Consider the following 27,475-nt stretch of genomic DNA (forward strand, 5'->3'; position numbering starts at 1 on the left):
AAAAACAGGGATCCCTCGCCACCCAGGTGGGGCCCTCTTTCTTACGAAGCGAGGTGCGTTTGCTTGGAAGAGTTTTCATGGTTTCCTGTCAGTCCGTCTGTCCAGTGCTGTCTGGAGAGGAGGGGCAAGGCGGAAGCACCTAAAACATGTAATGTGGGATGAGGACTTAAATCTCTCTTGCCCCACGTCACCACCACGCCACCCTCCACCTCTCAAATAGTTCTGCCGCTGTCCTTCTCATAGAAAGGATGTGCTGCAGTACCCAACAGTGCCTTCTATTCAACTTTTCTTTACCGTGATGGCAATTTGGGTGGGGGAAGATGAGTCCGATAGTAGACGATGATGAGTCTGATGGCAGAGTCTAGGCAGGACAGGAAAGAAGACGTCACACGTGCTTTTGTCCACGTGCCGTGGGGCATGGAATGTTCACTGTTCGGGCTGAGGTTGTGGAAGAGTGAAGTGGGAAGTTGGAGAACTGGACACAAAGCCCTGTCTCCATGGCCCATTCCGGCCTAGTGGCTGCGCACCCTCGCGCGTGCCGGACGGAAAAAGTAGGTCACGCTGGCCGCAGAACTTTCCAGAAAGAAGTAGAAAAAGATGACTCAAAGGTGACGGAGGGCGTGTAACTTCGCCCGCACTAGGAGTCGCCCTCTCCCCTTCGTTCTCGCGCTCGGCGTCGACGGGCGAAAGAAATATCGAGAACCTCCCAGAATAGACGATTGCTCCTAGCCAATAGGAAGACGAGACCGGAACGAGAGAAGGAGTGAGTTTGCACGGAAAAGGAGGGAATTTGTACAAGATGCGTATGTGAACGCCTGCTTTGGTGCTAGTAGCAGACAGACGCGGCGCGCGTCTATCAAAGGAAGTTGATCGCGGGCTGCGATTCAGCGCCGAGCCGCCGGTTAAGCTTACATAAGCCCGCCCGCTGAGGAGCTCCCGGGGGACGCACCTCTCTCGGCCAGCCACAAGCCATCGAGGCAGCGTGCGCCACTCATCGGGACGGCCACCGTTGGACACCTGTGGTCGGGTCGCGCTGGCGAAATGCCCGATGAACAATTAGCATTCATTCACGCGAAAATGTTCGGTCGGAAGCGTCAAAGTGGAGCGTCTAAACGAAAGGCGAAGTTAGAAAGAAAAGAGCGTGAAAAGAAGTTACCAAAGATGACAAAGTACCTAGCGAATGCAGCTTCCGCGGAGCAGTATGATCGCTCTACCCAGAGTCCGTGTCAAACTCCCAATAGTACCGACTGTGCTTCTGTGGAGGACTTGCCTACTCCATGGATCCTCACGGTTTCCTGGCAAGAAGCAAGGTTTGACTCATGCTGGTTGCTTGGATCCTGTGAAAACGGTGCCAACCTCGGTCGTCCATATTTCTGAGCAACCGACGCTAACCGAGCCCTCTCCTGTTCCTGAGTCAGCAACGTCTATGCTACTCGGCCAGGCCCCTGCCACAGAGCTGCCGGTGTCCGGTCCACCACGGCCGATTTCTACTACTTCTGATCAACAGGTGCCAAACCTCCCGGATGAGCCTCCTTCTACTGACGAGCGCCAGGAAGCAACACTCCAAGAACGACTCACTTGTTTCCTGTTAGTTCGGCTTCAAATAATCATGTTCCCTCCCAGAAAGTGTGCCTCAAGAGGACGAATGAGACGGCTTCTCGTTGCGGCAACAGAGAAGTGCAGATACACCGCAGCAAGAGGTACGTTGTCAGATTCTCCGAAGTGACGCTGCTAAGTGGCCGGACGTTACTCCTGACAGCTTTCGGAGTGTATGCCTTGAGAAAGGGCCATTGTATTTTCAAAATCGGGCAGAAAATTTTCCGTAATCCGAAAGGCAATACAAAACTCAGCAAGGCTATAGGTTACCTCATCTGTTCGTGCGAAAGGCTGTAAATGAAGATGCGTATGAGCGACACTGGCTAATGTACCCAGAGTCCAATGTTTCCGCTTACTGTTTCATGTGCAAACTATTTTCGATTTCAAGCAACCCCAGTGCTTTCACCACGCAAGGCTTTTCTGATTGCAAAAGAGCAGTACAAAAGCTTTGCGCACATGAAAATAGCGTCGAGCACCGGAACTACGTGGCAGCATGGCTTGCCCACTCTAACTCGAGCAGCACAATTGACAAGGAGCTGGTTAAGCATCTTGTCACTGAGACTGCTTAGTGCACAGAGGTGTTGAAGCGGGTAGTCGTTCTAGTTTAAGCTAGCGTTTAGGGGCAGTGAGGAGATTTTTGGTCCACCGAGAAATGGCATATATATGGGAGTGCTTGAGGCCATTGCCAAGTTTGATCCCTTTCTAGAGGAGCACATCAAACGCTACGGGAACAAAGGAAAAGGTCACCCATCGTATCTGTCAAAAACCATTTGTGATGAATTTATCGAGCATATGGCAAAGGCTGTCAACGAACGTCTCGTTGACGAAGTGAAACGTGCAAAATACTTCTCTCTAATTGTTGATTCGACTCCAGACGTTACTCAAGTTGATCAGCTGTCAGTTGTTTGACAATACTATTTATATGGGAAAGTGTACGAACGCTTTCTTGGATTTGTTCCAATTGAATCGCATACCAGCTTGTATCTTTTCGATACCGTGATGTCCCTCTTGACGACCGATGTCATTTCAATTGATGATTGTAGGAGCCAAGCTTACGATAATGCGAGTAATGCGTCAGGAAAATACAAAGGACTGCAAGCTCAAATCAAACACCTGAACGAATTGGCAGTCTGCGTCCCGTGTGCTGGTCATTCGCTGAACTTAGTTGGCGCATGCAGCGTTGACAGTTGCCTTGAGGCAGTCAAATTTTTCACTGTAATTTAGAGACTGTATGCGTTCTTTGCTGCCTCACCTAAGTGATGGAGGTATCTTTTGGACAGCATGGGCGGAACTGGCCTGTAGCTTGTATTGAAAAGTCTATCTGAGAGCAGGTGGTCAAGACACGCTGAATAATGTAAGGCCATTCTGAAAATTTTTAATGCAGTCTTGTGTTGCCTAGAAGCTATATCAAAGAACAATGAAGAAAATGGTGGCACTAGAAACGAAGCGCACTCTCTCGTCAAGAAAATGACAAAACTAGAGACTACATTCATGGCGATTTTCTGGAGCGAAATCTTGGAGCGCTTTGACGAAACGAGCGTAGCACTTCAGAAACCAGGCCTAGACAATTCAACTGCTGTAGACCTGTTGAGTTCTCTAGAAGGCTTTATTAATTCTTTGCGACCTCTCTTTGCTACCTTCGAAGAGAGAGTACGCATGCAAAGTACCAATCAATGTTGTCAGGATGAGGACAAACGCATCGTTTTGAGTAAGCACCCGGACGGAAAAAGCAATAGTGCGCTACAAGGTAGAAAAAACGTTCATCGTAGAGACCTACAATGTTGTACTTGACGGCCTAGGCTCTGCTTTGCGACTGCGAAAGACTTCCTACACTGAACTCTGCGAAAGGTTCGGATTCTTAAAATTGCTGACAGAAGTTGGGAGCGAGGCCTTTCTGGCACAGCAGGCTGTGAAGTTGGTGAACACCTACGAAAATGATTTGGAGCGAGCATTTTCCACTAAATCATTCAGTTTGCGAACTTTCTGCACAACTTTGTGTGCCTGGACACGACTCCCCTTTGAATGATGCAGTCGCTGCACGAAAGAAAGCTTACTGATGTGTTTCCTAACCTTTCTATTGCTTTGCGAATGTAAGCATACCCGTGGCAAACTGTGAGACCGAACGATCGTTTTCCAAGTTGTCGCTGATACGAAATCGCCTTCGTTCGAGCCTGCTTGTCGACAAGGTGAACTCGCTTGCTATCATGTCCATTGAAAGTGACCTCGTCTGCGATCTCTCTTTTCGGACAGACTATATCTGATTTCGCCAAAGCCAAAGCGTGAAATATGCTATTTTAGAATACGACTGTTTGCGCTATACATGAATAGTTCCAATAAGTTCGTTGTGTCGCCTCCCAGCCTCCACGTTGCCAATGAAACGCTGAGCAGTGTAATTCAAGATATGCAAATCTTCGTGGTTCATCTCTTGTTTGTTGTTCTTGTGATATTTGGCGTGCTTATAAAGAACTGTATTTTTGTTGTTTTTGATAGTGCCACGCTTATTTGGTGTCGTCCTTGTTTGTCTTACCTTTAACGAAAATATTTTCATACAATGTTTTGTAGTTACAGTTGGTAATTTTTCATCTGTATTCTAGTGCATTTTATGGTGTCTGTATTGCCTTAAGTATTGTATATATCTATTGCATATTGATAACGTGTATTGCCCGTGTATAACGATTACTGCAGTCTGATGCTGGAATTTTGATAAAGAATGTTTTGGATACAACCGTGCGTCTACTCATGGGACTAAACTGAGTGATGCAAACAAAGCCTAGCTTCAGAAGGATCGACATCTGAGCTGTGTTTTCTTTTCAACGTTCTTGTTCGTCTTGAGTGCACTTTATTTTCCCTTAAAGCCTAGCTTTTGCGGAAGACAGAATGCAGAATAATTACAAAGTGAACACATGTTTTGGTGTTTAAAAGAGCGTGCCTTTCAAGCAAGTTTTATGCTTTTCCTTATAATAATAATCAATAATAACTATCCCGTTGATAGTACTTCGTTCTCTTTACTTTGGTGGAATTAAAATAAAACATGGAATATTTCCAGTAACGTAGCCCGCGACAGGGGGGAGGTCAGTATAGGGAAAGGGGGACTGTATGTGCATTAGCCCAGAGCCCCCATTTTTCTTAATCCGGCCCTGGCAACCATGGGAATGATGAGTAGTAAATAGATTTGTTTGATATTCATGCTTGCGGATTCAGACGTTCTTCTGGCTTCGTTTATTACGCTTTATATCTCTCTATTGCCCTAAATTTCAAAACAATGTAAACTTTCTTATTAATGCAGATGGTAATAGGACTCTGCAAACACGCATAATCGCTGCTCATTGCGGTGGTTCTGCTAGTCCATGCGTCAGTGGCATAATAATATCAATATCGGGCTTCTGTGCTAGGCGTCCTGCCTTCGAATCCTGCCATCGTACGACTTAAGTAACGAATAATAAACTATTTAAAGTGCAGTAATTTCATAACATTAGCAACACAAAGCCGTTTTCCACTAGAACCATGTACTGCCCTTTATCCATGTACTCCCATTATTCCCATGCTGGCTGACCCACCCTGCTTGAAGCACCCGTAGACAGTAGCGCCACAGTTCCTTCTAGCAACTGTACGAAACTCTATGGGTGTGGCCAGAGCTTGCCTGGACGCACGTAGCTAAAGCGAACTTTGTTACAAGCGTGGGTCTGGTATCCTCCAAAACGTCATACTGTTTTTATGGCCGCTGTCTCAGATAGTGTCAGCATATTTGAGGTGCACACGGAAACTGCCGCAGCCCCTCCTGTTCCGCGCTGGTTCTCCAAAGCATGCCGATCGCCAGCAATCGGGCAGACCAGTGAGAACCGGCCGATTAGTATTCAGGAGCAAACGCCGCGAGAAATAGCCATCTTCTCGCTGCATCACTGATCACAGTGGCGGTCAGTCCAGATGAGACCGAGCCTGTCAGGTGCTTGCCGCGGCAGCAGAGACATCCGCTAGTGGGGCAACATAAATAATCGCGCGTTTTTCCACAAGTGGCATTGCGCGCGTGGTGTTCGGCCATTGCGACGGGCCAGAACTGACTTCGCTGCCCAAAGACAGTTGAACGACCATGACAATGTCGGGTTCCCTGGTCTGGTTAGTGCCATCATGACTAGTCTCAGCCGTTTCTTCTCGCAGCTAAACTAAACTTATCGCAGGAGTGCATTTCACAGCCGACAACTGCTTTGCTACTATAATTTTCCGAGTTGCAACGTGCCTGTAAAAACGTGCTGCTGTTTCACATGCGACAGTGGCGTGCAATTTTGCAGGCACGTCGTCTCATTTGATGGTTTGTATTTCTCGTATTCTATGAAGAATTAGGAAGGAGGCAGTACTAGCTGCACTTATGTGCATGGCCTGATGTCGCTATTATTTATGAGGTACAAACAATGCGCCAGTGGAAGCTGTATGTGTTTGTGCGAATCCGTCCGATGTAGCAGTTCCCTGGTTACATGTAACCTCCCGTCCACTTATGATCACGTGTATCTTACATCCGACCGTCAGTGCGGCGATGTGTTGTAGGCGTATGTTTCCGATAATATTCAACTAGGGGAATTTAAAGGTGGCTTCGTCGTTCATTTCGTTCAGAAGGAACGCACAAGAGTGTATAGGCATGTCGGCATATTCAACAGTAATTCAGCCGCTAGTACTTTGACATATATCACCATGGTTTTCTAGGCCACGCGTCTTGAGTGAATAGCTCCAACACTTCTCTATGTTTAACGTGAGACTTATAGCGCTTGAACGTTTGTTATGCAATGGAATGCTCGAGGTCTACATGGTTGTTTGTCGGATTTCCGACAGGGGGTATTTAAGTACCAATTTCCAGTTATTGTTATCTGTGAACCTAATATGGATTCTTATTTCCGTATTTCTGGTTATGTCCAGATGTGGTCTCGTAACGACCAAGCCCCACGCAAAGTTTGTATACGTCACGTTCTGGTGTATTTCAGGCATGGCGTCCTATCGCATACTACTAATGATTACGTATGCCTTACCATAAAACACAGATGTCGCACGGTTACAGCGATTGGAGGATACATCCACCCAAGAGCGAGGATCGATTGCTCGCACCTGATGTCTCTGCTGCAAGCATCGCAAGGTCCCCATATTGTGATTGGTGACTTTAACGCGCACCATCCGCTGTGGGGCAGCACTTCGACGAATTCTCGTTGGCAAATATTTCGCCGACTTCATGTGTAGTCACGGACTACATGTGCTCAATGACGGGCCTCCTACATTTATTCGTGGCACGTCTTACAGCAGTTGTATTGACCTAACGTTTGTATCAAGGAGCTTTCTGTCTCCAGCATGCTGGTCGACGGATCTAGGGACTCATGGTAGTGACCAGCTCCCCACTTACGTTCACTTTATCTGGTTTCACCGTTCAGCCTCACGTTCCATTCGTCAAACAGACTGGATTTTATTTAAGACCTGTCGACACCAGTATGACATAAGCGCGTATGACAGCAGGGCAGTATGACATTGACAGATGCCTGTCTGAGTATGACATCTCCATCGGAAATAGAGGACATCATTGCCTCTACCCTGCGGGACAAAACCAGAGAAGTCAGAGTACCGGGGCACAGATCATCGGTCGACATACAGTATGAGTCCCTTCGTGCAATCCGTCACCGCGCGAAACGGCGATACAGAACAAAGTCACCGTCAGATATTTAGAGCAGTCGCCGAGCTCAACGACACGTTCTTCGACATCTGGAGAAGCTTGAGTGACAGCGTTGGAGGACATTCTGTGGATCCCTGGATCCAAGACAGCCTCTATTTAAGATCTGGCGGGTCATACGAAGTCTCCAGGCAACTCCAGAGCAAAGACACCTATTCCGTGCGGTGGCTCTACATCAACGCGGGACCGAATTGGAGGTAGCAGAGGACTACTGTAAACTCATTATGGACGCATCTAATGCAGTGACTTCATCCCTTGTCACCATCGTGCCCCCATCACCTGATGAGTGACTGGAAGCACCATTTACGATGCAAGAGTTTGACGCTGCGATTTCGGTTTCTCGACGCTCATCGGCATCGGAACCAGACGGAATCACATACACTGCACTCTGCCATCTTGGCACAGAATCACGACGTCTTCTTCTATCTTTTTATAATACGACGGGGGAGACAGGAAATGTTCCAGATAGTTGGAAATGCAGTCGCGTTGTAGCGATGCTTAAACCGGGGAAGTGCCCTAACGAGCTTTGCTCCTACAGACCGATCGCCTTAGCCAGTTGCGTCGGCAAATTGATGGAAAGAATGGTCTTGTTCAGGCTCGAATGGTTTTTAGAGAAAAATAAGTGCTTTCCTGATTTTATGCGCGGATTTTGAAGAGCCTTTTTCCATTGACGGTGTTGTCGACTTGGTATCCACTGTTGAACAGGAAAGAAGTCGCTGTCGGTTAGTTGGAGTGGTTTTTCTGGATATTAAGGGTGCATACGACAATCTACTCCATCATGCAATTCTTGATGTACTGGAAGATTTAGACATCGGTGGCCGGCTATATGCATGGATTGTTAGCTGCTTCAGTGGCCGCCCGGTGTATATTGTCACGTGGTCGTGACGTCAAAGAACACAGTAACAATACTGTGAAAGGCAACAACTAGCTTTTATTGGGCGAACCTGTGCCCACAAAACACGCTACACTTAAAGCACAACGAGAGCGGCGAACACAGTCGGCGATCGTCGTAAATCTGATCAGCGGGTCCAGGGCGTCGGCTTTTATACAGCAGTCATCGAATGTTCCAGACTAATCATTGGGACCCGCGTGCCTTCCACAAAGTTCTACACCATTCGCGTCACACGATGAAATCAGATAACAGAAAGTTCGGCGACAACAGACAGCGGATAGAAGCATCGATAACTTTCCAGAAACTTCGGATACATGCAGGCGCGTCCCGCGCTGTGCGACATTTGTTAGGCGGCGAAACTTGGTCGCCCGATAACGATAAGTACACGTGTCATTACCCACCTCTTAAAAAGCATCGACCCGATGCTGCAAACAAGCAAAAGTAACAAAAAAAGCACTCGTAGCAAAGAAAACAACAAAATAAGGAAGTTCGTCAGCGTCCGTAAAATGGTTTAAGGCGCACCACGTGGACCACTTCAGATCGTGAGCGGCGCCGCTGTGAGTGCGAAATGCCGTCTGGCACGACCTCATAGTCGAGTGCACCAATACGTCGGATGACCTTGTAGGGTCCGAAATAGCGTCGGAGTAGTTTCTCACTGAGTCCTCGTCGGCGTATCGGGGTCCATACCCAAACACAGTCGCCAGGCTGGTACTGGACGAAGTGTCGTCGGAGGTTGTAGTGTCGGCTGTCGGTCCTCTGCTGGCTCTTGATCCGCAGGCGGGCGAGCTGTCGGGCTTCTTCGGCGCCCTGGAGATAGGTAGCGACGTCAAGATTCTCTTCGTCAGTGACGTGCGGCAACATGGCGTCGAGCGTCGTCGTCGGGTTCCTGCCGTAAACCAACTTGAACGGCGTGATCTGTGTTGTTTCTTGCACCGCCGTGTTGTATGCAAAGGTCACGTACGGCAGGACCGCGTCCCACGTTTTGTGCTCGACGTCGACGTACATTGCTAGCATGTCGGCGAGGGTCTTGTTCAGGCGCTCCGTGAGACCATTCGTCTGCGGATGGTAGGCAGTTGTCCTCCTGTGGCTTGTCTGGTTGTACTGCAGAATGGCTTGGGTGAGCTCTGCTGTAAAAGCCGTTCCTCTGTCGGTGATGAGGACTTCTGGGGCACCATGTCACAACAGGATGTTCTCGACGAAAAATTTAGCCACTTCGGCTGCGCTGCCTTTCGGTAGAGCTTTAGTTTCAGCGAAGCGGGTGAGATAGTCCGTCGCCACGACAATCCACTTATTTCCGGAAGCTGATGACGGAAACGGTCCCAACAAGTCCATCCCCATCTGCTGAAAAGGTCGGTAAGGAGGCTGGATCGGCTGTAGTAATCCCGCTGGTCTTGTCGGCGGTGTCTTGCGTCGCTGACAGTCGCGGCATGTCTTGACGTAACGGGCGACATCGGCGGTTAGGCGCGGCCAGTAATACCTTTCATGTATCCTCGATAGCGTCCGGGAGAAACCGAGGTGCCCAGCGGTCGGATCGTCATGTAGTGCGTGCAGTACTTCTGGACGTAGCGCCGACGGAACAACAAGAAGGTATTTGGCGCGGACTGGTGAGAAGTTCTTCTTCACGAGTAGGTTTTGAAGCGTGAACGAAGATAATGCACGCTTAAATGCCCTTGGGACAACGTCGGTGTGCCCTTCAAAATACTCGACTAGGGCTTTTAGCTCCGAGTCTCCTCGTTGCTGTTCGGCGAAGTCTTCCGCGCTTATTATTCCAAGGAAGGCGTCCTCATCCTCGTCATCTTGCGGCGGCGGGTGACTGGGGGCGCGGGATAGGCAATCGGCATCTGAGTGTTTTCGTCCGGACTTGTAGGTTACAGTGATGTCGTATTCTTGTAGCCTGAGGCTCCACCGTGCCAGCCGTCCTGAAGGGTCATTTAGGTTAGCTAGCCAACACAACGCGCGATGATCGCTGACCACCTTGAATGGCCTGCCATATAGGTAAGGGCGAAATTTCGCTGTGGCCCAAACGATGGCGAGGCATTCCTTTTCGGTTGTAGAATAATTGCCTTCTGCTTTTGACAATGATCGGCTAGCGTAAGCTATCACGTGTTCATGTCCACCTTTTCTCTGGACTAGGACGGCACCGAGGCCTATGCTACTGGCGTCAGTGTGTATTTCGGTATCGGCGTGCTCGTCGAAGTGCGCAAGTACGGGTGGCGACTGCATGCGTCGTTTGAGTTCTTGAAATGCGTTGGCCTGTGGCGTTTCCCACTTGAACTCGACGTCACATTTAGTTAGCTGTGTCAGCGGCTCAGCGATGCGTGAAAAGTCCTTGACAAATCGCCTGTAGTAGGCACACATGCCAAGAAATATACGCACTGCCTTGTTGTCGGTGGGCTGAGGGAACTTTGCGATGGCAGCTGTTTTCTGCGGGTCGGGGCGTACTCCGGATTTGCTGATGACGTGGCCTAGGAATAGAAGCTCAACGTAAGCGAAGCGGCACTTTTCTGGCTTCAGAGTGAGCCCTGATGACTTGATGGCCTCTAGTACTGTGGCAAGCCGCCTAAGGTGATCGTCAAAACTTTCGGCGAATACAACGACGTCATCCAAGTAAACGAGACAGGTCTGCCACTTCAATCCTGCTAAAACCGTGTCCATCACGCGCTGGAACGTTGCAGGCGCCGAGCACCGTCCAAATGGCATAACCTTGAACTCGTAGAGGCCGTCTGGGGTGATGAAGGCGGTCTTTTCACGATCTCTTTCGTCGACTTCTATTTGCCAATAGCCAGACTTGAGGTCCATCGAGGAGAAGTATTTAGCGTTGCAGAGCCGATCCAATGCGTCGTCTATCCGTGAGAGAGGGTATACGTCCTTCTTCGTGATCTTGTTCAGACGACGATAATCGATGCAGAAACGATGGGTTCCGTCTTTTTTCTTCACCAGGACAACAGGGGATGCCCACGGGCTTTTCGACGGCTGGATGATGTCGTCGCGCAGCATTTCGTCGACTTGTTCTCTTATAGCTTCACGTTCTCGCGGCGAAACTCGGTAAGGGCTCTGACGGAGTGGGCGAGCGCATTCCTCGGTGATTATGCGATGCTTGGCGACTGGTGTTTGTCGAAGCCTCGATGACGTCGAAAAGCAGCTTTTGTATCGCCGGAGCAGACTTCTGAGCTGCTGTTGCTTAATCACGGGGAGACTTGGATTAATGTCGTAGTCTGGTTCGGTAACCATGGTCGTCGGGGTAGATGCGGCGGAATCCGAGAGGACAAACGCATTGCTGTTTTCCAGAATTTCCTCGATGTATGCGATCGTCGTACCCTTGTTGATGTGCTTGAACTCCTGGCTGAAGTTTGTCAGCAACACTTTCGTGTTTCCTCCGTGCAATCGAGTGATCCCTCTTGCGACGCAAATTTCACGGTCTAGCAGTAGACGTTGGTCGCCTTCGATGACACCTTCTACGTCAGCGGGTATTTCCGTGCCGACCGAAATAACAATCCTGGAGCGAGGCGGGATGCTCACTTGATCTTCGAGCACACTCAAGGCGTGGTGACTACGAGGGTTCTCCGACGGTATCGCATGGTCTTGAGACAGAGTTATTGACTTCGACTTCAGGTCGATGACTGCGCCGTGTTGGTTGATTAAGTCCATGCCGAAAATGACGTCTCGTGAACACTGTTGGAGGATAATGAAGGTGACAGGGTACGTCCGGTCGTGAATGGTAATTCTTGTCGTGCACATTCCAGTCGGCGTTATGAGGTGTCATCCGGCTCTCCGAATTTGAGGGCCTTCCCACGTAGTCTTAACTTTCTTCAACTGGGCAGCGATGTGTCCACTCATGCCGGAGTAATCAGCCCCTGTGTCGACTAAGGCGGTGACTGCGTGGCCGTCGAGAAGCACGTCGAGGTCGGTGGCTGTTTGTCTTGCATTACAGTTCGGTCTTGGCGTCGGATCACGACTGCGTCGCGTTGACCTGTGGCTGGTATGTGACGTCGTCAGGTCGTCTTTCGTCGTCGCATTCTTTCCTTCCAGACTTGGTAGGGACGGCGGCGTGTCGTTGTGTCGTCGAGGTAGTTTCTTCGGCGTCTTCGTCGGCGGCGGAGGATCTTCGACAGTTCGACGGACAGCAACCGCACCTCCATCGGTTGCTGCTTTTAGTTTTCCGGATATGGGCTCGCTGACCGGCCCCGAGCTGGGCCAGTGTATGGTCGGCGCTGCGGCGACAGGTAGCTGCCTGGTGATGGTGAACGCGACGGTCGTCGAGAGCTCCACTGAGTAGCCGCGAGGTAGTCAGCGATATCGCGAGGGCGTTCACCTTGCTGCGGGCGCGGAGCGTTGACAGCGAAACCTCGCAGTCCCATTTCCCGGTATGGACATCTTCGGTAGACGTGACCCGCTTCCCCGCTATGGTAGCAGAGCGGGCGGTGGTCAGGAGCGCGCCAAACGTCGGTCTTCCTCGGGTAGCTCCGCAGGGCGACGGGTGGGCGCGCTGTCGGCGGCGGCGGCGGACGACGGAATTGCGTCGTTGCAGGGCCCTGGCGTGGTCGCGGAGGGGGACCTTGACGGCGTGCGACGGCAGCGTATGTCATCGCTTCTGGCTGGGGCTGCGGTAATTGTGGTTGCAGCTCGGGAACTCCAAGTGATCGGTGCACCTCTTCTTTCACGATGTCGGCGATCGAAGCCACTTGGGGCTGCGACGAAGGCAGGACCTTGCGCAGTTCTTCGCGCACAATGGCCCTGATGGTCTCCTGAAGGTTGTCGGAATCCAGTCCTTGGATTGCGTACTGCGGCGTGAGCCCCTGGCGGTTATATTGCCGGGTGCGCATCTCCAGAGTTTTCTCGATCGTCGATGCCTCTGCAGAAAACTCAGCTACGGTCTTCGGCGGGTTACGGATAAGTCCTGCGAAAAGTTCTTGCTCGACACCACGCATCAGGAAGCGGACTTTTTTCTCATCTGGCATTTCTGTGTCGGCATGCCGGAAAAGACGGGCCATCTCCTCCGTGAAGAACGCGATCGTCTCGTTTGGCAGCTACACTCTGGTTTCTAGTAGTGCTTGGGCTCGCTCTTTACGTACGACGCTTGTAAACGTTTGCAAGAAGCCGCTTCGGAACAGGTCCCACGTCGTTAAGGTGGCTTCCCGGTTCTCGAACCAGGTCCTGGTGGCGTCTTCCAGTGCGAAATAGACATGCCGCAGCTTGTCGTCGCTGTCCCAACTGTTAAACGTAGCGACCCTCTCATACGTCTCAAGCCAGGTTTCCGGGTCCTCGATTGTTGATCCGCGGAACGTCGGAGGTTCCCTGGGCTGCTGCAGCACGATGGGGGACGCTGGGGATGCCATTGGGGTTGCCTTGGCCACAATCTTCTTGGTCCTCTCAGGTAGAAGTCCGTGCTCCGGGGGCAGCTGTTGAAGACGGCGGCTTGCTCGATGCTCCGGGACTACGCTGGTGTTCTCTTTGCGCTCCGGGCTTGGATCACGGCTTGTCGGGGGTGTCCGGTACATGAACGGAAAGCACCTCCACCAGATGTCACGTGGTCGTGACGTCAAAGAACACAGTAGCAATACTGTGAAAGGCAACAACTAGCTTTTATTGGGCGAACCTGTGCCCACAAAACACGATACACTTAAAGCACAACGAGAGCGGCGAACACAGTCGGCGATCGTCGTAAATCTGATCAGCGGGTCCAGCGCGTCGGCTTTTATACAGCAGTCACCGAATGTTCCAGACTAATCGTTGGGACCCGCGTGCCTTGCACAAAGTTCTACACCATTCGCGTCACACGATGAAATCAGATAACAGAAAGTTCGGCGACAACAGACAGCGGATAGAAGCATCGATAACTTTCCAGAAACTTCGGGTAGATGCAGGCGCGTCCCGCGCTGTGCGACATTTGTTAGGCGGCGAAACTTGGTCGCCCGATAACGATAAGTACACGTGTCAATATGTCGACAAGTGATGGCGACACTAGACAGTACTATATACATCGAGCTGTTCCACAAGGGGGATTTCTCAGTCCAACTCTTTTCTATGTTGCATTGATTGGCCTTGCATCTGAACTTCCTAGCATGGTGAAGATTAGCGAGTATGCGCACGACATATGCATATGGGCGTCGGGAACCTCCCGTCCCCAAATGCGTGCTAGGCTTCAACGTGCAGTGACAATCACAACTAAGTATCTGCTGCGTCAAGGCCTCCAGCTGTCAACAGAACAATGTTCTGTGATTACATTCACGCGAAAAAAAATCACCAGATATCCGATAATCGTTAACGGAGTAGCGATACCTACGGATACACACCACAGATTCCTTGATTTAGTCATAGACCGGGGATTATCTTGGTCGACACGTCGCCGCACTGAAGTCAAAGCTGAAGAGTTTTGTTGACGTCTTTCGCATCGTTGCAGGAACAAGATGGGGCCCCTCGGAGTTGTCATTACTCCAATTGTACCAAGCACTAATCGTAGGGTATATACGGTACAGCATGCCGGTGCTCTCAAGCATGGGACTTAACTGTGTTCGCGCGCAGGAGAGCATTCAAGCTCAGGCATTGCGCACATGTTTGCACCTCCCACGATGCACGTCAACCAATGGAGCAATAGCGGAAGCTCGTGCTTGTACTATTGGGTATACTTGCTCTGCGAGCCTCTTCGAATGTACGTTCGCGCGTTGACCCGACGCATGCACCATCCTCTGTCATCGTTCCCTGCCACCCTCTCAGTTTTCAGCTTTTCAAGGCCTATATCACGCCATCAGAGTGTTCTACAGACAGGATTTTCTCCCGCTTGTATTCCGAGAATACCCCCGTGGGTTCTGCCTAAACCTGTCGTTACATTGCAGATCCCTGGAATTATTAAAAGTCATTCGTTGCATTTATTGGCCTCAGGCAACTGACCCTGTTGAACATTTCTGCAGAGTACGGAGATACTGTACACGTGTATACCGATGGCTCTGCCACGCCATATTCCTCCACTGCAGCCTTTGCCATTCCACATATGATTACCGCTCGGCGGTTTAAACTAGACCATAGCTCAACATCAACTGCCGCAGAACTTGTAGCTATCCAGGAGGCACTTTGATTTCTCTCTGAGGAGCCTCCTCACGCATGGACGATATTCTGCGATTGCAAGCCAGCTCTTCAAACGATTGACTGTGTCATCAGACGGGGCCCGTATTATTCCATGGCTATAGAAATTACTGACCGTCTCTGACACGCAAGTAGAAATGGCCACAATGTCACCTTTCAATGGATACCTTCACAATGTGGCGTGATCGGGAACGAACAGGCAGACGCTGAAGCAAAAACTGCTTTATATAATGCTTGTAAAGTACGCATTCCGTTCTCACGAACAGACACAAGCGCCCTACTTCGTCGCGTAATACGCAACCGTACGTTGGAACACTGGACCCAACCAGATCAACGACACAAGCGATTACACAAATGGGACCAAGAAATATAATTTCGTGTGCCTCACAAGTTCAAATAAAGCCTCACGAGCATGACGCACCGGATTCGCCTTGGTGTAGCATTGACCAACCATCATAGACATATGATAGGTGTCTATGATACTAGCCCAAACTGTGAATACTGTGAGGTGCCAGAAACACTTGAACATATATTTTGCGTGTGTCCCGCGTACGCGCAAGAACGACAGAATCTTGTCTCTTCCATTGCAACGATTCATAAGAGAACGCTATCAGATGAGTTTCTTTTAGATCCTTGGCCAAAGGCAAACAGCACAGCCCTGGTAACAAGTGCCGCTATAGCTTTTCTCCAAGCCACTGGCCTGGACGCACGGCTTTAGTGATGCCACAACTGTGTGAAGTTGCACATACGCATCTCTTTTTTATACCATAATCATTCATCAGCCTTTCCCTCCTCGTCCCTTTTCCCCGGTGTAGAGTAGCAGGGTAGCAGGCCAGAGCAAGTTATAGCTCAGGCCGACCTCTCTGCCTTTCTGTAAATAAATTGCTCTCTCTCTCTCTCTCTCTCTTATAGCGCTTGAAAAGACAAGGGCTATAGGATGCGCTATAAGCCTCACGATGTCATACCAACAAGCCCAAATCACTGCAGTACATCTCTACGCTAAAAATCTTTTTTCGCGTTTAGTGAAGGGGCTGTCGTAACCCACTGTGTTGTCATTGACTTTGTTTTTGTGGTGCTTAAACCCGATGCATAGGAGCCGAGTTAGAAACACATTGACCCGTGTTGCATATTCTACACTTGCCTTGTTGTACAATGCATGTGCCGCGATTGTCGTCTACGGTTGCCCGAATATCTGCGACGCCCTTCGATTTACTACGTACCGAAGCATACACGCTGTTGATAGTAAAGCGCTCCACGCTGCCCTCTTTCCAGGAAGCTGTGCTGAGACCGATGCCAGGCGGGCGTGTCGTAGTGCACGCGGCATCGCCGCTGCCAGAGACGGCGTACGTGAAGCAGCGCCCCTTCAAGGACTCGCTGCGCGTGAAGAAGAACGGCGGCGCCGAACGCTTTTTCGACAAGGACGTCGACGCCTTCTTTGTGAACAACGATTGAATCGTGTTCCACACCGATGTGCGTCGTGCCACGACGCCTAAAGAGCAATGAAAAATTTCAATAAAAGTCAACAGTGGCAGCCTCAGAAAGACTCACTCTGTATACGCAAAGACAAGGAGGTCACAATTTACAAGGTGTTTGTGCCCATATTTAACCAAGATTATGCATTTCCTACGGCACTGAAAGTGGTCGTCGCGCTTTGATGAAGGGTAGAATGTTTCGAAACGCGACGTGTTAATAATAGCTTTGCTGTAGTTATTGCCACTACTTGGGAAAAACCGTGGTATGCGATGGGTTTCCGAAAGTTTGTAGCTACAATAGCCTTGGTTTCGAAGTGCTTAGAATTGTTATTGTTTTATCTATCTATTGTGCAAAGTCCAGAGAAAACATGAGGAGATAACACGCGTCACTCTTTCGATAAGCTTCATGGAAACGCTACACTGCTAGGCTACAGTCCCTAGAAACGTGAGATGTCAAACGGCGTTTTTACAGGAGGTATTCAGAGACCTGGATAGGGCAGAATTGGGGATAAGAGTTAATGGAGAATACCTTAGTAACTTGCGATTCGCTGATAATAATCCCTTGCTTAGTAACTCAGGGAACCAATTGCAATGCATGCTAACTGACCTGGACAGAAAAAGTAGAAGGGTGGGTCTAAAATTAATCTGCGGAAAACTAAAGCAATGTTTAACAGTCTCGGAAAAGAACAGCAGTTTGCGATAGGTAGGGAGGCACTGGAAGTGGTAAGGGACTACATAAACCTAGGGCATGTAGTGACCGCGGATTCCGATTATGAGACTTAAATAATCAGGAGAATTAAATGGGGCTGAGGTGCGTTTGGCAGGCATTCTCAGATCATGAACAGCAGGTTGTCATTATCCCCCAAGAGAAAAGTGCATAACAGCTGTGTCTAACCAGTACTCACCTACGGGACAAAAACCTGGAGGCTTACGAAAAGGGTTCTATTTGAATTATGGGTGACGCAACGAGCTATGGAAAGAATGATGGGTGTAACGTTAAGGGATAAGAAGAGAGCTGATTGGGCGAGGGAACAAACCCGAGTGAATGACATTTTAGTTGAAATAAAGAAAAGAAATGGGCATGACCAGGGCGTTTAATGAGGAGGGAAGATAACCGATGGTCATTAAGGGTTACGGACTGGATTCCAAGAGGAGGGAAGCGTAGCAAGGGGCCGCGGAAAGTTAGGTGGCCAGATGAGATTAAAAAGCTTGCAGCGGCAACATGGCCACAATGAGCTCATGGCCGGGGTACTTAGAGAAGTACGGGAGAGGCCCTTGCTCTGCAGTGAGCGTATCCAGTCTGATGATGAAACTGCACAAGCCTAGTTCCGAGTTGGAAGTAGGGCCATTCATTTCCAAAGAACAAATTGAGGGTCTGAATGAGTTCCCAGTAAAATACCTGTACATTCAGCCTTCACAACATCGTAGGTGGTACATGCCGAGTTAGGGTTCCAGGATTTCGCAGCCAATTCGTATTTTTGAGCCCGTATAAATTATAACCGCTCTTCAGCAAGCCCTGAACTTAGAAATTGCCTCACATGACAGCGAAGTTATAAAATATAGGAGCCACTGAACACGTGTATATCAACTGAAGAAAAATATATGCCATTATTATGAAATGCCTTAAAACACCTATATTGATAGTGATACTTTCTAATTCGAGCAGCAGCGCTCCCGTTTTCTGCAGTCCAAAGAGCCGTGTTTTTAAGAGCTCAGCGTCAAACACGTCATCAAGTTACCTATTGGAGCAGACATCGGCGGTTCGGTTCATACGGCTCTATTTTCAGATCATTTCCCCGCTTGCATTTGGTCCCACTGACGTATTTGGAGCAAGAACGACTATGTCATACTCCCTGTAAAAACATGGAAGTTTGCAATCTGTAATGTTTGCCATTCAAATGCACATCTTTAACGCTACAGTAATTAGTTACCATGCCATTAAACACAGTGGCAACTCCACTGGTGTTCATGTTCTACGGCTGCCACCATAGCAATCGTAGACCCACCAAGGGAGCCGAGTTAATATTACGGTGTTTCCCACTCTTAGATTGATATGGAGCGCTGTCGCAGTCTTGTGCGAGATCGCGCTACCTCCACGTAGACCGGAATCCTGTGGTCGACACGTGCTTAGACCGTGCCAACGACCTCTCTGTAGCGATAAGATTAGGTGGCGTATTTGGCTACGTCGCCATCATTCAGTGCGGAGCCATGCTTATAGAATGAACGTTACGACCTAATTCTCGCGTCATGCAAAGACCTTGGCTCTGCGGCAGGAATGCTTTAGAAGTTTGCAACACTAATTCTTGTAAGCGTCTGTGCTAGATTTATATTTGTCTGCGCGTTTGTGTTCGTGATTGCGTCTCCTTTTTTCTTGATCTGCACTTGCGGCGATTATTAAGCGCCTTACGCTTTGCCTAATGCCCCATGAAAAACAGCATCTAAGGGCTGCAGCTGGCAGCTCCTTCCTTTGTTTATGCTATCGCATCGTGGCGGTGTTACCGTGCATTGTCAAAATAGCGGAACTATTCTTACGGTGACTGCGGGGGTAGGTTCTCGAAGCGGCAATCCTGTTTTACCGTGCCGATACACATCCCTTCTGTTTCGCCGTATGTTATAACACTGGTCAAACTAGCAGCGTGGGCTCGCGCAAGCGAGCATGTTCAAGTTGTTCGCCGCAGAGGCACATCCATCGGTGCAGAGGTCGTGTAGATGCTAATTTCTCTGTTATTGTCGTTCTGTTGCGTTGTTCTAGCTACTTGAATATGTTTGTCGCTGATATTGTTCACAATATCTGGCTAGAGATTTGGTCACGGTAGCTGTTCCTGGCGATAAAAGTAACTTTTGGCAGTATCTCAAAGCCATATAATATTGATGTTATTCATTTATTGTTTTACGAGGAGAGAAGAGCCTGTTTACACTTCACAATAATACAGAACTGAATAGAGAATCGAACTTGAGTAATTGTTTCATTTAACGTCTTTCTCCGTGTAGCCATTAAAGTGAGAGCATGACTGCGCGTTTCTTTTGCTTGGGTTTTATTTCACAAATGACATATGGAGTCAACATGTGGGCTTGAGGGCTGGTTCTGAGCACTGAAGGACAATGCTATGTCACTGCCGGATGGGAGACTTGGAAGGGGTTCATCCATTACCCATGGCTGTCTGCCTTGATCCAAGTTTCTCTGCGCACTTGTTTCAGTGGAACGGAGCAGAGGGAGCTTTCCCTTCAGTACTGGTCCTGCACGGAAGGAAAGCGTGGGCGGCAGCCACATCGCAAAGTGAAACGTTTGCCAAAAATACTCGAAAGTTGCCTAAAAGTATAGTGCATTGAATAAAACCTCGAAAATTATCTAAGAAGGCTTCAAATTGCGACCATGGACATGTTGCGCGGTTGAGCTATGCGCCACGCCTACAACTGTACCATCAATCCAGGCCAGTTCAGGGCGATATGTGACACGAGTTCATTTGTTAGCTTCAGCGCGCAACTGCGTAGTTGGACTCGTTAAAACAGCATGTGCTCACTTGTGCGAGACAGGATACCGCTTGCAAATCATTTACAAATAAAATTGTGACATTTCAAACACGTCGAGTTACATTCCATAATTATGCATAATGTTGGTTCATGATATATATAAAGCGCAGACGTCCTTTTGGAAGAGGACGCGATATTGAACGGATTCTTTCGCTTTTTAAACCTTCTTTTGGTTAGGCTTGATGGAACTTTTCGGGATGGCTAAGCGGCAGCTGCTAGAATGACGATGCCGTGCCGACGTTCTGCTAGTTCACTAAGAGTAGGTTCTGACGTCGTCAAAGACGCGGCGCTCTGCAGCTCTCCAAAGCCATGTGTTTAGCTTCGGTTTTGGAACTTATTCTTTTATTAGTTATCGTTTTTACAGAGTTTATAAGAATAGGTACTCACTCTACGTGTTTTAAGCGGATTTATGCGCAAATTGAAACATAAATCATTCTAATACGGTAAAAAAGAATCCCAAACACTGGCCCTTTAGTTCAGTAAAAATCTGCGATGCGATACTGATTCAGCAAAGGTAAACGACAACGAACATTGGGAAAATGAGCACCTCGACACTCGAGGCCTCCGGTCGTGTTCCGTAGTCGTTCCTGGGCCACAGTCAGCGGTAGTAGGCGTCATCGGCGTCGGGTCCGGCATCGGGCTTGTGTCCTAGGAGCGCCGCGGCCGCAGCCCTGGCCGCCGTCACCGGCACCGGGTCGGCAGAGTCGGCTGACTGCGACGCACCGTGGCCTCCGTACAGAGTGGGGCCACTGGCAGACGGGTGCCGCGACAGGGGCGAGGGCACCGCGACGTCGAGCTGAAAGCGCTCGGCCGGTGGTAGACTCCGGTAGCCGCCGCCTTCGCTGGGGTCCTGGCCCCCGCTGAGGTAGCCCGAAGTCCTGAAACGAATGAACGCGTCCGCCACTGCATGTCTGACACTCTTCACGAAAGCGTGGACTCACATAAGTCTCAGATAAGCTGGACGTTGAGCTCGGTATCTGGTTAGCACGAATTTCACAAAAAAAAATCCCATCTGCTGACAGGACTTTCTGACTTTCCTGTGTGAAGGTACTGAGTTCAAAGTTTGCACTTGCATGGGTCGCTCGCAATTGTGTCTGTTTTATGGTTCGTATAAAAATCCTTTAGGCAGGCGTTGTACCCCTTCCGATAGCAGTTTCCAGCCTGTTCCTTGCTTTCTGCTTTCTGTTCAATCAGTTATTTATTTAGGTATACAATTTCGGAAACATGAAAAACGTAAACGAGAAAAATGTTCAAGTGGTGAGTCAGTAAAGAATCTCGAATTTATTTGAAGCAAAAAAAAGATTTTCAGAACTTCTATTTAGTTTTGCTAATGTATTGAATCATTAACAGCCCGAAAGACGAACCAGATTTGCCGAAACGCGCTAGAAGTTATAAGCCGAGATAGTGGGAGGCAATGTTTGCCGGAGATCAATGCAGTGGGAATCTGACATTGGCTTTTACTATGACCACTTTAACAATAACGCGAAGGCCGTAAGGAATGAAAAGTTACAAAGCTATTCAACGTCTTGTCGAAGCCGATCAAAGAGTACATCTTCCTGGGCTAGTTGGCGATGAGAATGGGTTGCGCTAACCGTGTGATGTACTAAGGCGACAGCCTTAAGGGCTCCGTGTCTCACAATACCCGTTCTAGGCGTCCGCCGTCGGTGGCGTTGTCCTTCAGCAAAAGTCATCCCGAACCCTAACCACGCAGGGCATCCGCGTGGCGCAGAGGCGTTACTGAGTTAAATGAATTTCTCAAAGTAAAATGCGTATGAATCTTCGTAAAGTCTGACTTACAGATAACCTACAGATATAATAGCGTCGGATTGTAATTCGAATATACGAGAACACACGACTTTGTTACGCGAAAACTGAAGCGCTACCACATTTTCCGTGCTTTCGAGGGTATCAGCCATTGGTGAGTCTCTGCCTGTAGCCTCTGCCTTACAGGGTTACGGGCCGTTGCTCTGTCCCGCACTTCCGCTGAAACCGGCCCAGCATTATTTTCTATCGGGCTCCGTGTAGCAGATGTCGCTACATTCTTACGAATATCCAATCAATCAATCAATCAATCAATCAATCAATCAATCAATCAATCAATCAATCAATCAATCAATCAATCAATCAATCAATCAATCAATCAATCAATCAATCAATCAATCAATCAATCAATCAATCAATCAATCAATCAATCAATCAATCAATCAATCAATCAATTTTGAGTAATAAAGTCACTTGGCGGCTATAGACAAAATGCTATCTATCAGCCTTGAAAGGGCCTGCACCCTCCAGTATTGGTAGATAAAGCGCATGATAAATACACCACTTCGACGGAAATAAACAGAAGATCGTACAGAAGTCAGGCGGATTAACTGAAAGGTCGTAAATAGTACTAATGTCATTAATACTAGTAAAAAAAGAAATCGTAACAAAAAGTATTACGCAAAAAACGCTTGTACACACAAACAGGTTCACACGAGTACACAAATACTACATGAAATTACAAACGCTATTGTGAAAGGAAACCACTGAGAAAATAGGAGCGTCACAGCAAAACAAATAAAGGAAATAGGTGTGTTAGTGTATTATATGTCGAGCTCTTAATTATAAACCAGTACAGGTATCCAGTATTTTAATCTTTCACTCACTGTACGGACATCCTCAAGCTGGCATAGTGCGCACAATTCCTTAAGAAATTGAATGTTATTTTTCAGTTCTATTCGATTGCCTTTATTTAACATTTTATGATAAAGGTAATTTGCTGATAATAGATTTAAATCCTTAAATATTGGTTCCGTGGGCGTCGTGCGCAGCATTAATAATATTGCGAAGGGCTTACTTTTCAAGTTGCTGCAGCTTCTGCGTGTTCGTTTTTGTTGTCCTGCCCCAGACTAACTAACAGTACGATAATTTAGACAGAAAAGGGAGATTTGTAAATTAACAATTGCATATTCTGAGGTAGGGTGTAGCAATATTTGTGCGAAACCCCTATAGATTCTGAAATATCATGTAGTGTTTTTTTTAAATTGTGGTTCTTTACGTGCCAAAACTACGATACGGTTATGAGGCACGCCGTAGTGAGGGACTCCAGAAATTTGGACCGTGTGAGGCTCTTCAACATGCACCTAAATCTAAATACACAGGCGTTTTGGCATTATGCCCGCGTCGAAATGCAGTCGCCGGTAATGCTTATTTAGTGGAACTGTCACCGTCATCTGTTCTTCAAGAACAACGCCGAGATTTTTAGCTTCGCGCGATATTGGTATATCTGATGACCCAAACTTTAAAGTGCTGGTTACATTGAGTGATTTGTGTTGAGGGCAAAATAAAACTGCTTTCGTCATTGCAGCATTCAAGTTCAACAAGTTCGCGAGACTCTAAGCCTGAAGTTTACTTAAGACTATGTTGCCTTTTCCTACCAGGGTAGAAGGATCACATCCTGTTATGAAAATACTTGCATCGTTTGCGTATATAATAAATTTTGTCTAAGTTTCCATGTTTACTACATCCTTAACATATATGTTTGAAGAGTAATGGGTCTAAGATACTGCCCTGAGGTACACTAGAATGAATTTGTTTTAATTCTGATAGAAAGCGGTTAATACTTCTCATGTCGTACTCTAAAGCCATAGCGTTCCAGTTTCTTAAGTAAGGAGTGGTGATTAATTGAGGGAAATGATTTAGAGTAATCAACAAATATGCTTAGTGTATAGAGTTGATTTTGAAAATACTGCAAGATGTGTTTTTTTTGGGAGGGGGGGGTCAGAAAGGCCATTGCCCTTGAGCAGTCTCTCCTGAAACTGTACTGGTATGGCGTGATAATGCTGTGCTTCATGGAAAAGCCGGACATACGTTCATATATAAACTTTTCAATGCATTTTGAAAACACGGGAATAATTGAAATTTGCCTGTAATTAGAGAAGTCCTTGATATCACGGCCCTTGAATATCACAGATACTTTTGATATGTCGTTTGGGGAATGTGCCGATGGAAAACATAAGCGTAATTACATGTTCCAACGTGGCCGCGATTGTATTGATAGCATATTTTAAAGTTTGTATCTGGAGGTCATGAGCATCAGTACACATACTGTTCCGCAGTGACATGACGGAAGTTACAATTTCGTGCACCGTAGCGGTAAAAAAAACACTATCCAGGACTGGTGTTGTTAAGCGCTTAAGGCAATTCCGATCATGCTTACTCTTGATTAATGATGTGAAGTACTCGTTAAAGGAATCGGCTAATCGGGTGTTTGTTAATGCCTCGCAACTATTGATGTCTAATAAAATTGATTCTTCTATGTGACCGCTACACAATTAGGGAGAAAAAGGATAGGTCATGTGAAGCTGTTTTGTTTCTCGGAAATGTTTGTTTAGATTGTTCCAGAAACACCTAAAGACATGAAGCGAGTTAGGTCTCTTGTTTTCATGAAAAGATAATACGTTGCGTGAACTGTGTTTTAATGTGTGTTGTCGAGATCCCCCAGAATGTTCACAATACCCTTTTAGGCATTGAAAGCAACGTTGTCAAGATGGGCCTCGACAATATTGAATAAAGCTTCGTCACGATACGTTCCACAAGTTGGAGGTTTCCACGTGTGCATATTCTTACACTTTCCTTGACCTCCAAATAAACAGCGACATGCGATTCTTACTTCAGTGGATGTAATGATTATTGTCTACAGACAGTAAACATGAAAATGACTGCATCTTAACTTCTACGTAAAACTTAACGCACGAGACTACTAAAGTCTGCACATGGTGGTTGATATCGAAAATAGGTTAATTGGTTCAGCTCAGGACCACATGGCACGGAGATGTGCTTTATATATGAGAAGTTGCCGAAGCTCACGTAAGACAAGTGTGTTGATCATCCTGTTCAGAATAATTGGTACTCTTTCGCGCCAGAATTGACACAAGTTGGCTAGAAATGTACGGCGCAAAAACAAAATTTTGCCCGGTGTTACATTTCAAGTTGATGTAGCATGTAGGACAGTTCTGCAGGTGCTGAATTTGAATAAACATACATAGCCATTGCGAAATATGTGATTTAGTGCGCATTACACGTCAACCTGTACAGAACGTACTCGACACACGTTTTCCCTTGTTCACTGCCATTTATAAGAGCACGGAGAGCAAGCCTAACGCAATTTACGCCGCATTCCCTTATAAAAGATTCACGAGAGATCGTTGCGACCTTTGAAATCTCTTTAGAAGAGACAAATAAGCTCGCTCGAGGACGCTGGAGCGTCAGAAACAGCGTCTCAGGGAGGCGTTCTCGGGAATGCGTTGCCGGCGTTAAGGCAAACGAAGCGCGCAAATGCGCGTAGGTTCTCGGAAAGTTGTCAAAGGTGCTTTGCATTATGCTCTGCCACGCGCCTGCTGCACTAACTGCCGGCGCTGCCATCGCCGGCACGCAGGCGAGCATGCCTGTCGGCTCGGATGCTGTTACGCCTGACACTTTACTCGTTATGAAGGAGGCGCTAAATTTAATGCAGGTAAAAGAGCGCAATGGGATTGGACTTTGTAAACTGGCTGCCAGTGTTCCGAGAAGCTTGTGAGGAAAGTAGGGCCACATGAGCAGTTCCTATGTAGCCTGGTGAAACGGCGGCCTTATACCATGTCGCGTTTTGTGATCCAATACAGCCCCGTCATAGTTCCTCTCGGGACAGCCGAGTGACTTGTTGCAGGCTTGCCTTTCCATTTTGATTCACAGATCGACGCGCCAGCTCATCTCCTGAGGCCTTATAAAAACTTTGCAGGCTTCTGAACCGGTTGAAACGTTCCAAACAAAACTGCCGTTTAGAAATTTTGCAGCCTTTCGTAGAATAAGTGCGAAAAATCAAGTGATAGCTTCCATGCAGACCAGCAAAGATATGCGGCTGGGAAAACCTATTGAATAGTTTCCTCGGTCAAATGTTACGAAGCCTGAGGTTGTGCGACACTGCGTTGCCTAGGACGAGCCTTAGTTCTGAACAAAATTAGACCTTAAACAGGTATGAACGTGAGATAGTTGGTAACAATGCATCAGTGAAATACAGCGCAAAAAATTAAGAAAAACACGGACAGGGGAAGAACACAGTAAAAGCGCTGACTATGAACTACTCGGATTTATTCTGCTCAGACACAAATACAACTTTGAAAAGGTGCTTGTGGGAAGGGGGAAATGGTCATGCACTTCCAGGTGCGCATGTGTCAAAAGAAGTTAAAATATGCCCTCGTGTGAATGGAACTGCACAGCATAAATTATTGTTCTTCTAGCAACACAAAGGTTCTAATAAGAACATTTGCGAGCGCACATCTTGTTCACTAGTGTCAGGATAAGGCCACTAAGCCACTCTCCTTATTGAGCTGTCTCCGCGTTAAGCTCAGTATACTAGGCTCAGGCAAAGTGCGTTGAAGAGCAAATAAACGGTTTATTTTATCGTTTTGGTTCTGCGCACGCTACGAACAGATCAGGACAAAAAAGAAAACACTGGGTGCTGTCATCCACAGCTACACTCAGCTACTCCACTCGCTGACAGTACGAACAAAATGGCTGAGGGATAAATATGAGGAAAAAACGACTTGGTTTGTAAGTTTATTGCGACGCCACCCAATAGCTGCAGGTAGGTCCTGCTGCTGTCATCCGTCTATCCATTCTTTCCCACCGTGACATTGTCTCTTGCGCTGTGATTCATGCGTCATCTAATTAGTATATGCAAACACAGACTATTCTACAATACGGATTGCAGTGTGTCAACAGGAAGAGCTACACACACGAGAAACAGGTGCTATCTATCCGTCTGTTCATATGTTGCGCTGCGGTGCGCATACTTGCCATGTTCTCCTAAATGTTGCCAATGTTGTCGCAATCACGCCAGCGTTGTGGTTATGTTGGAGCTATTTCCGATGCGTATAGTTGTAAAAGTCGGACGGTGCTTAAAGACTTTGGGCAAGCGTCAGGGCTTTCAGGAAGAGTAAGCGAGTAATTATTTGTGAAGTGAATGGAGGTGGGGCCAAAGGAGGTACTGAAATGGGCTGTTTCAAGCCAATCTTTTTCTTTTGGGAGGTAGAGGGGGGGGGGAGACTTTTCCCGTGGGTTTCGCAGATTGTTGATGTGTCGTTGAGCATTGGCTACTCCAGGATACGTTATTTGTGCTGGCAATACTGTCCAAATAAGCAAAGACGGCTACGACAGCCAGGCTTACGATGGCTCTTTCGC

At 47.9% G+C, this 27,475-nt stretch overlaps 1 protein-coding gene and 1 long non-coding RNA gene across 2 annotated transcripts in view; one reads left to right on the plus strand and one right to left on the minus strand.

Moving 5' to 3' along the window:
* LOC135900190 (uncharacterized) overlaps positions 1-16,810 on the plus strand; it is a 28,461-nt gene extending 11,651 nt beyond the window's left edge. The window contains exon 3 of the long non-coding RNA XR_010563818.2: positions 16,542-16,810. This is a non-coding gene — a long non-coding RNA (uncharacterized lncRNA). The remainder of the gene's footprint in view (positions 1-16,541) is intronic.
* Positions 16,811-19,717: 2,907 nt separating this feature from the next.
* LOC135900189 (uncharacterized) overlaps positions 19,718-27,475 on the minus strand; it is a 46,847-nt gene continuing 39,089 nt past the window's right edge. The window contains exons 2-3 of the mRNA XM_065429633.2: positions 20,820-21,150; positions 19,718-19,978 (exon numbers count right to left, since the gene is read on the minus strand). Coding sequence (XP_065285705.1) covers positions 20,871-21,150 — 280 coding nt within the window. The 3' untranslated portion in view covers positions 19,718-19,978; positions 20,820-20,870. The remainder of the gene's footprint in view (positions 19,979-20,819; positions 21,151-27,475) is intronic.

This window comes from Dermacentor albipictus, chromosome 4 (genome assembly GCF_038994185.2).
Source record: "Dermacentor albipictus isolate Rhodes 1998 colony chromosome 4, USDA_Dalb.pri_finalv2, whole genome shotgun sequence".
NCBI lineage: Eukaryota > Metazoa > Arthropoda > Arachnida > Ixodida > Ixodidae > Dermacentor > Dermacentor albipictus.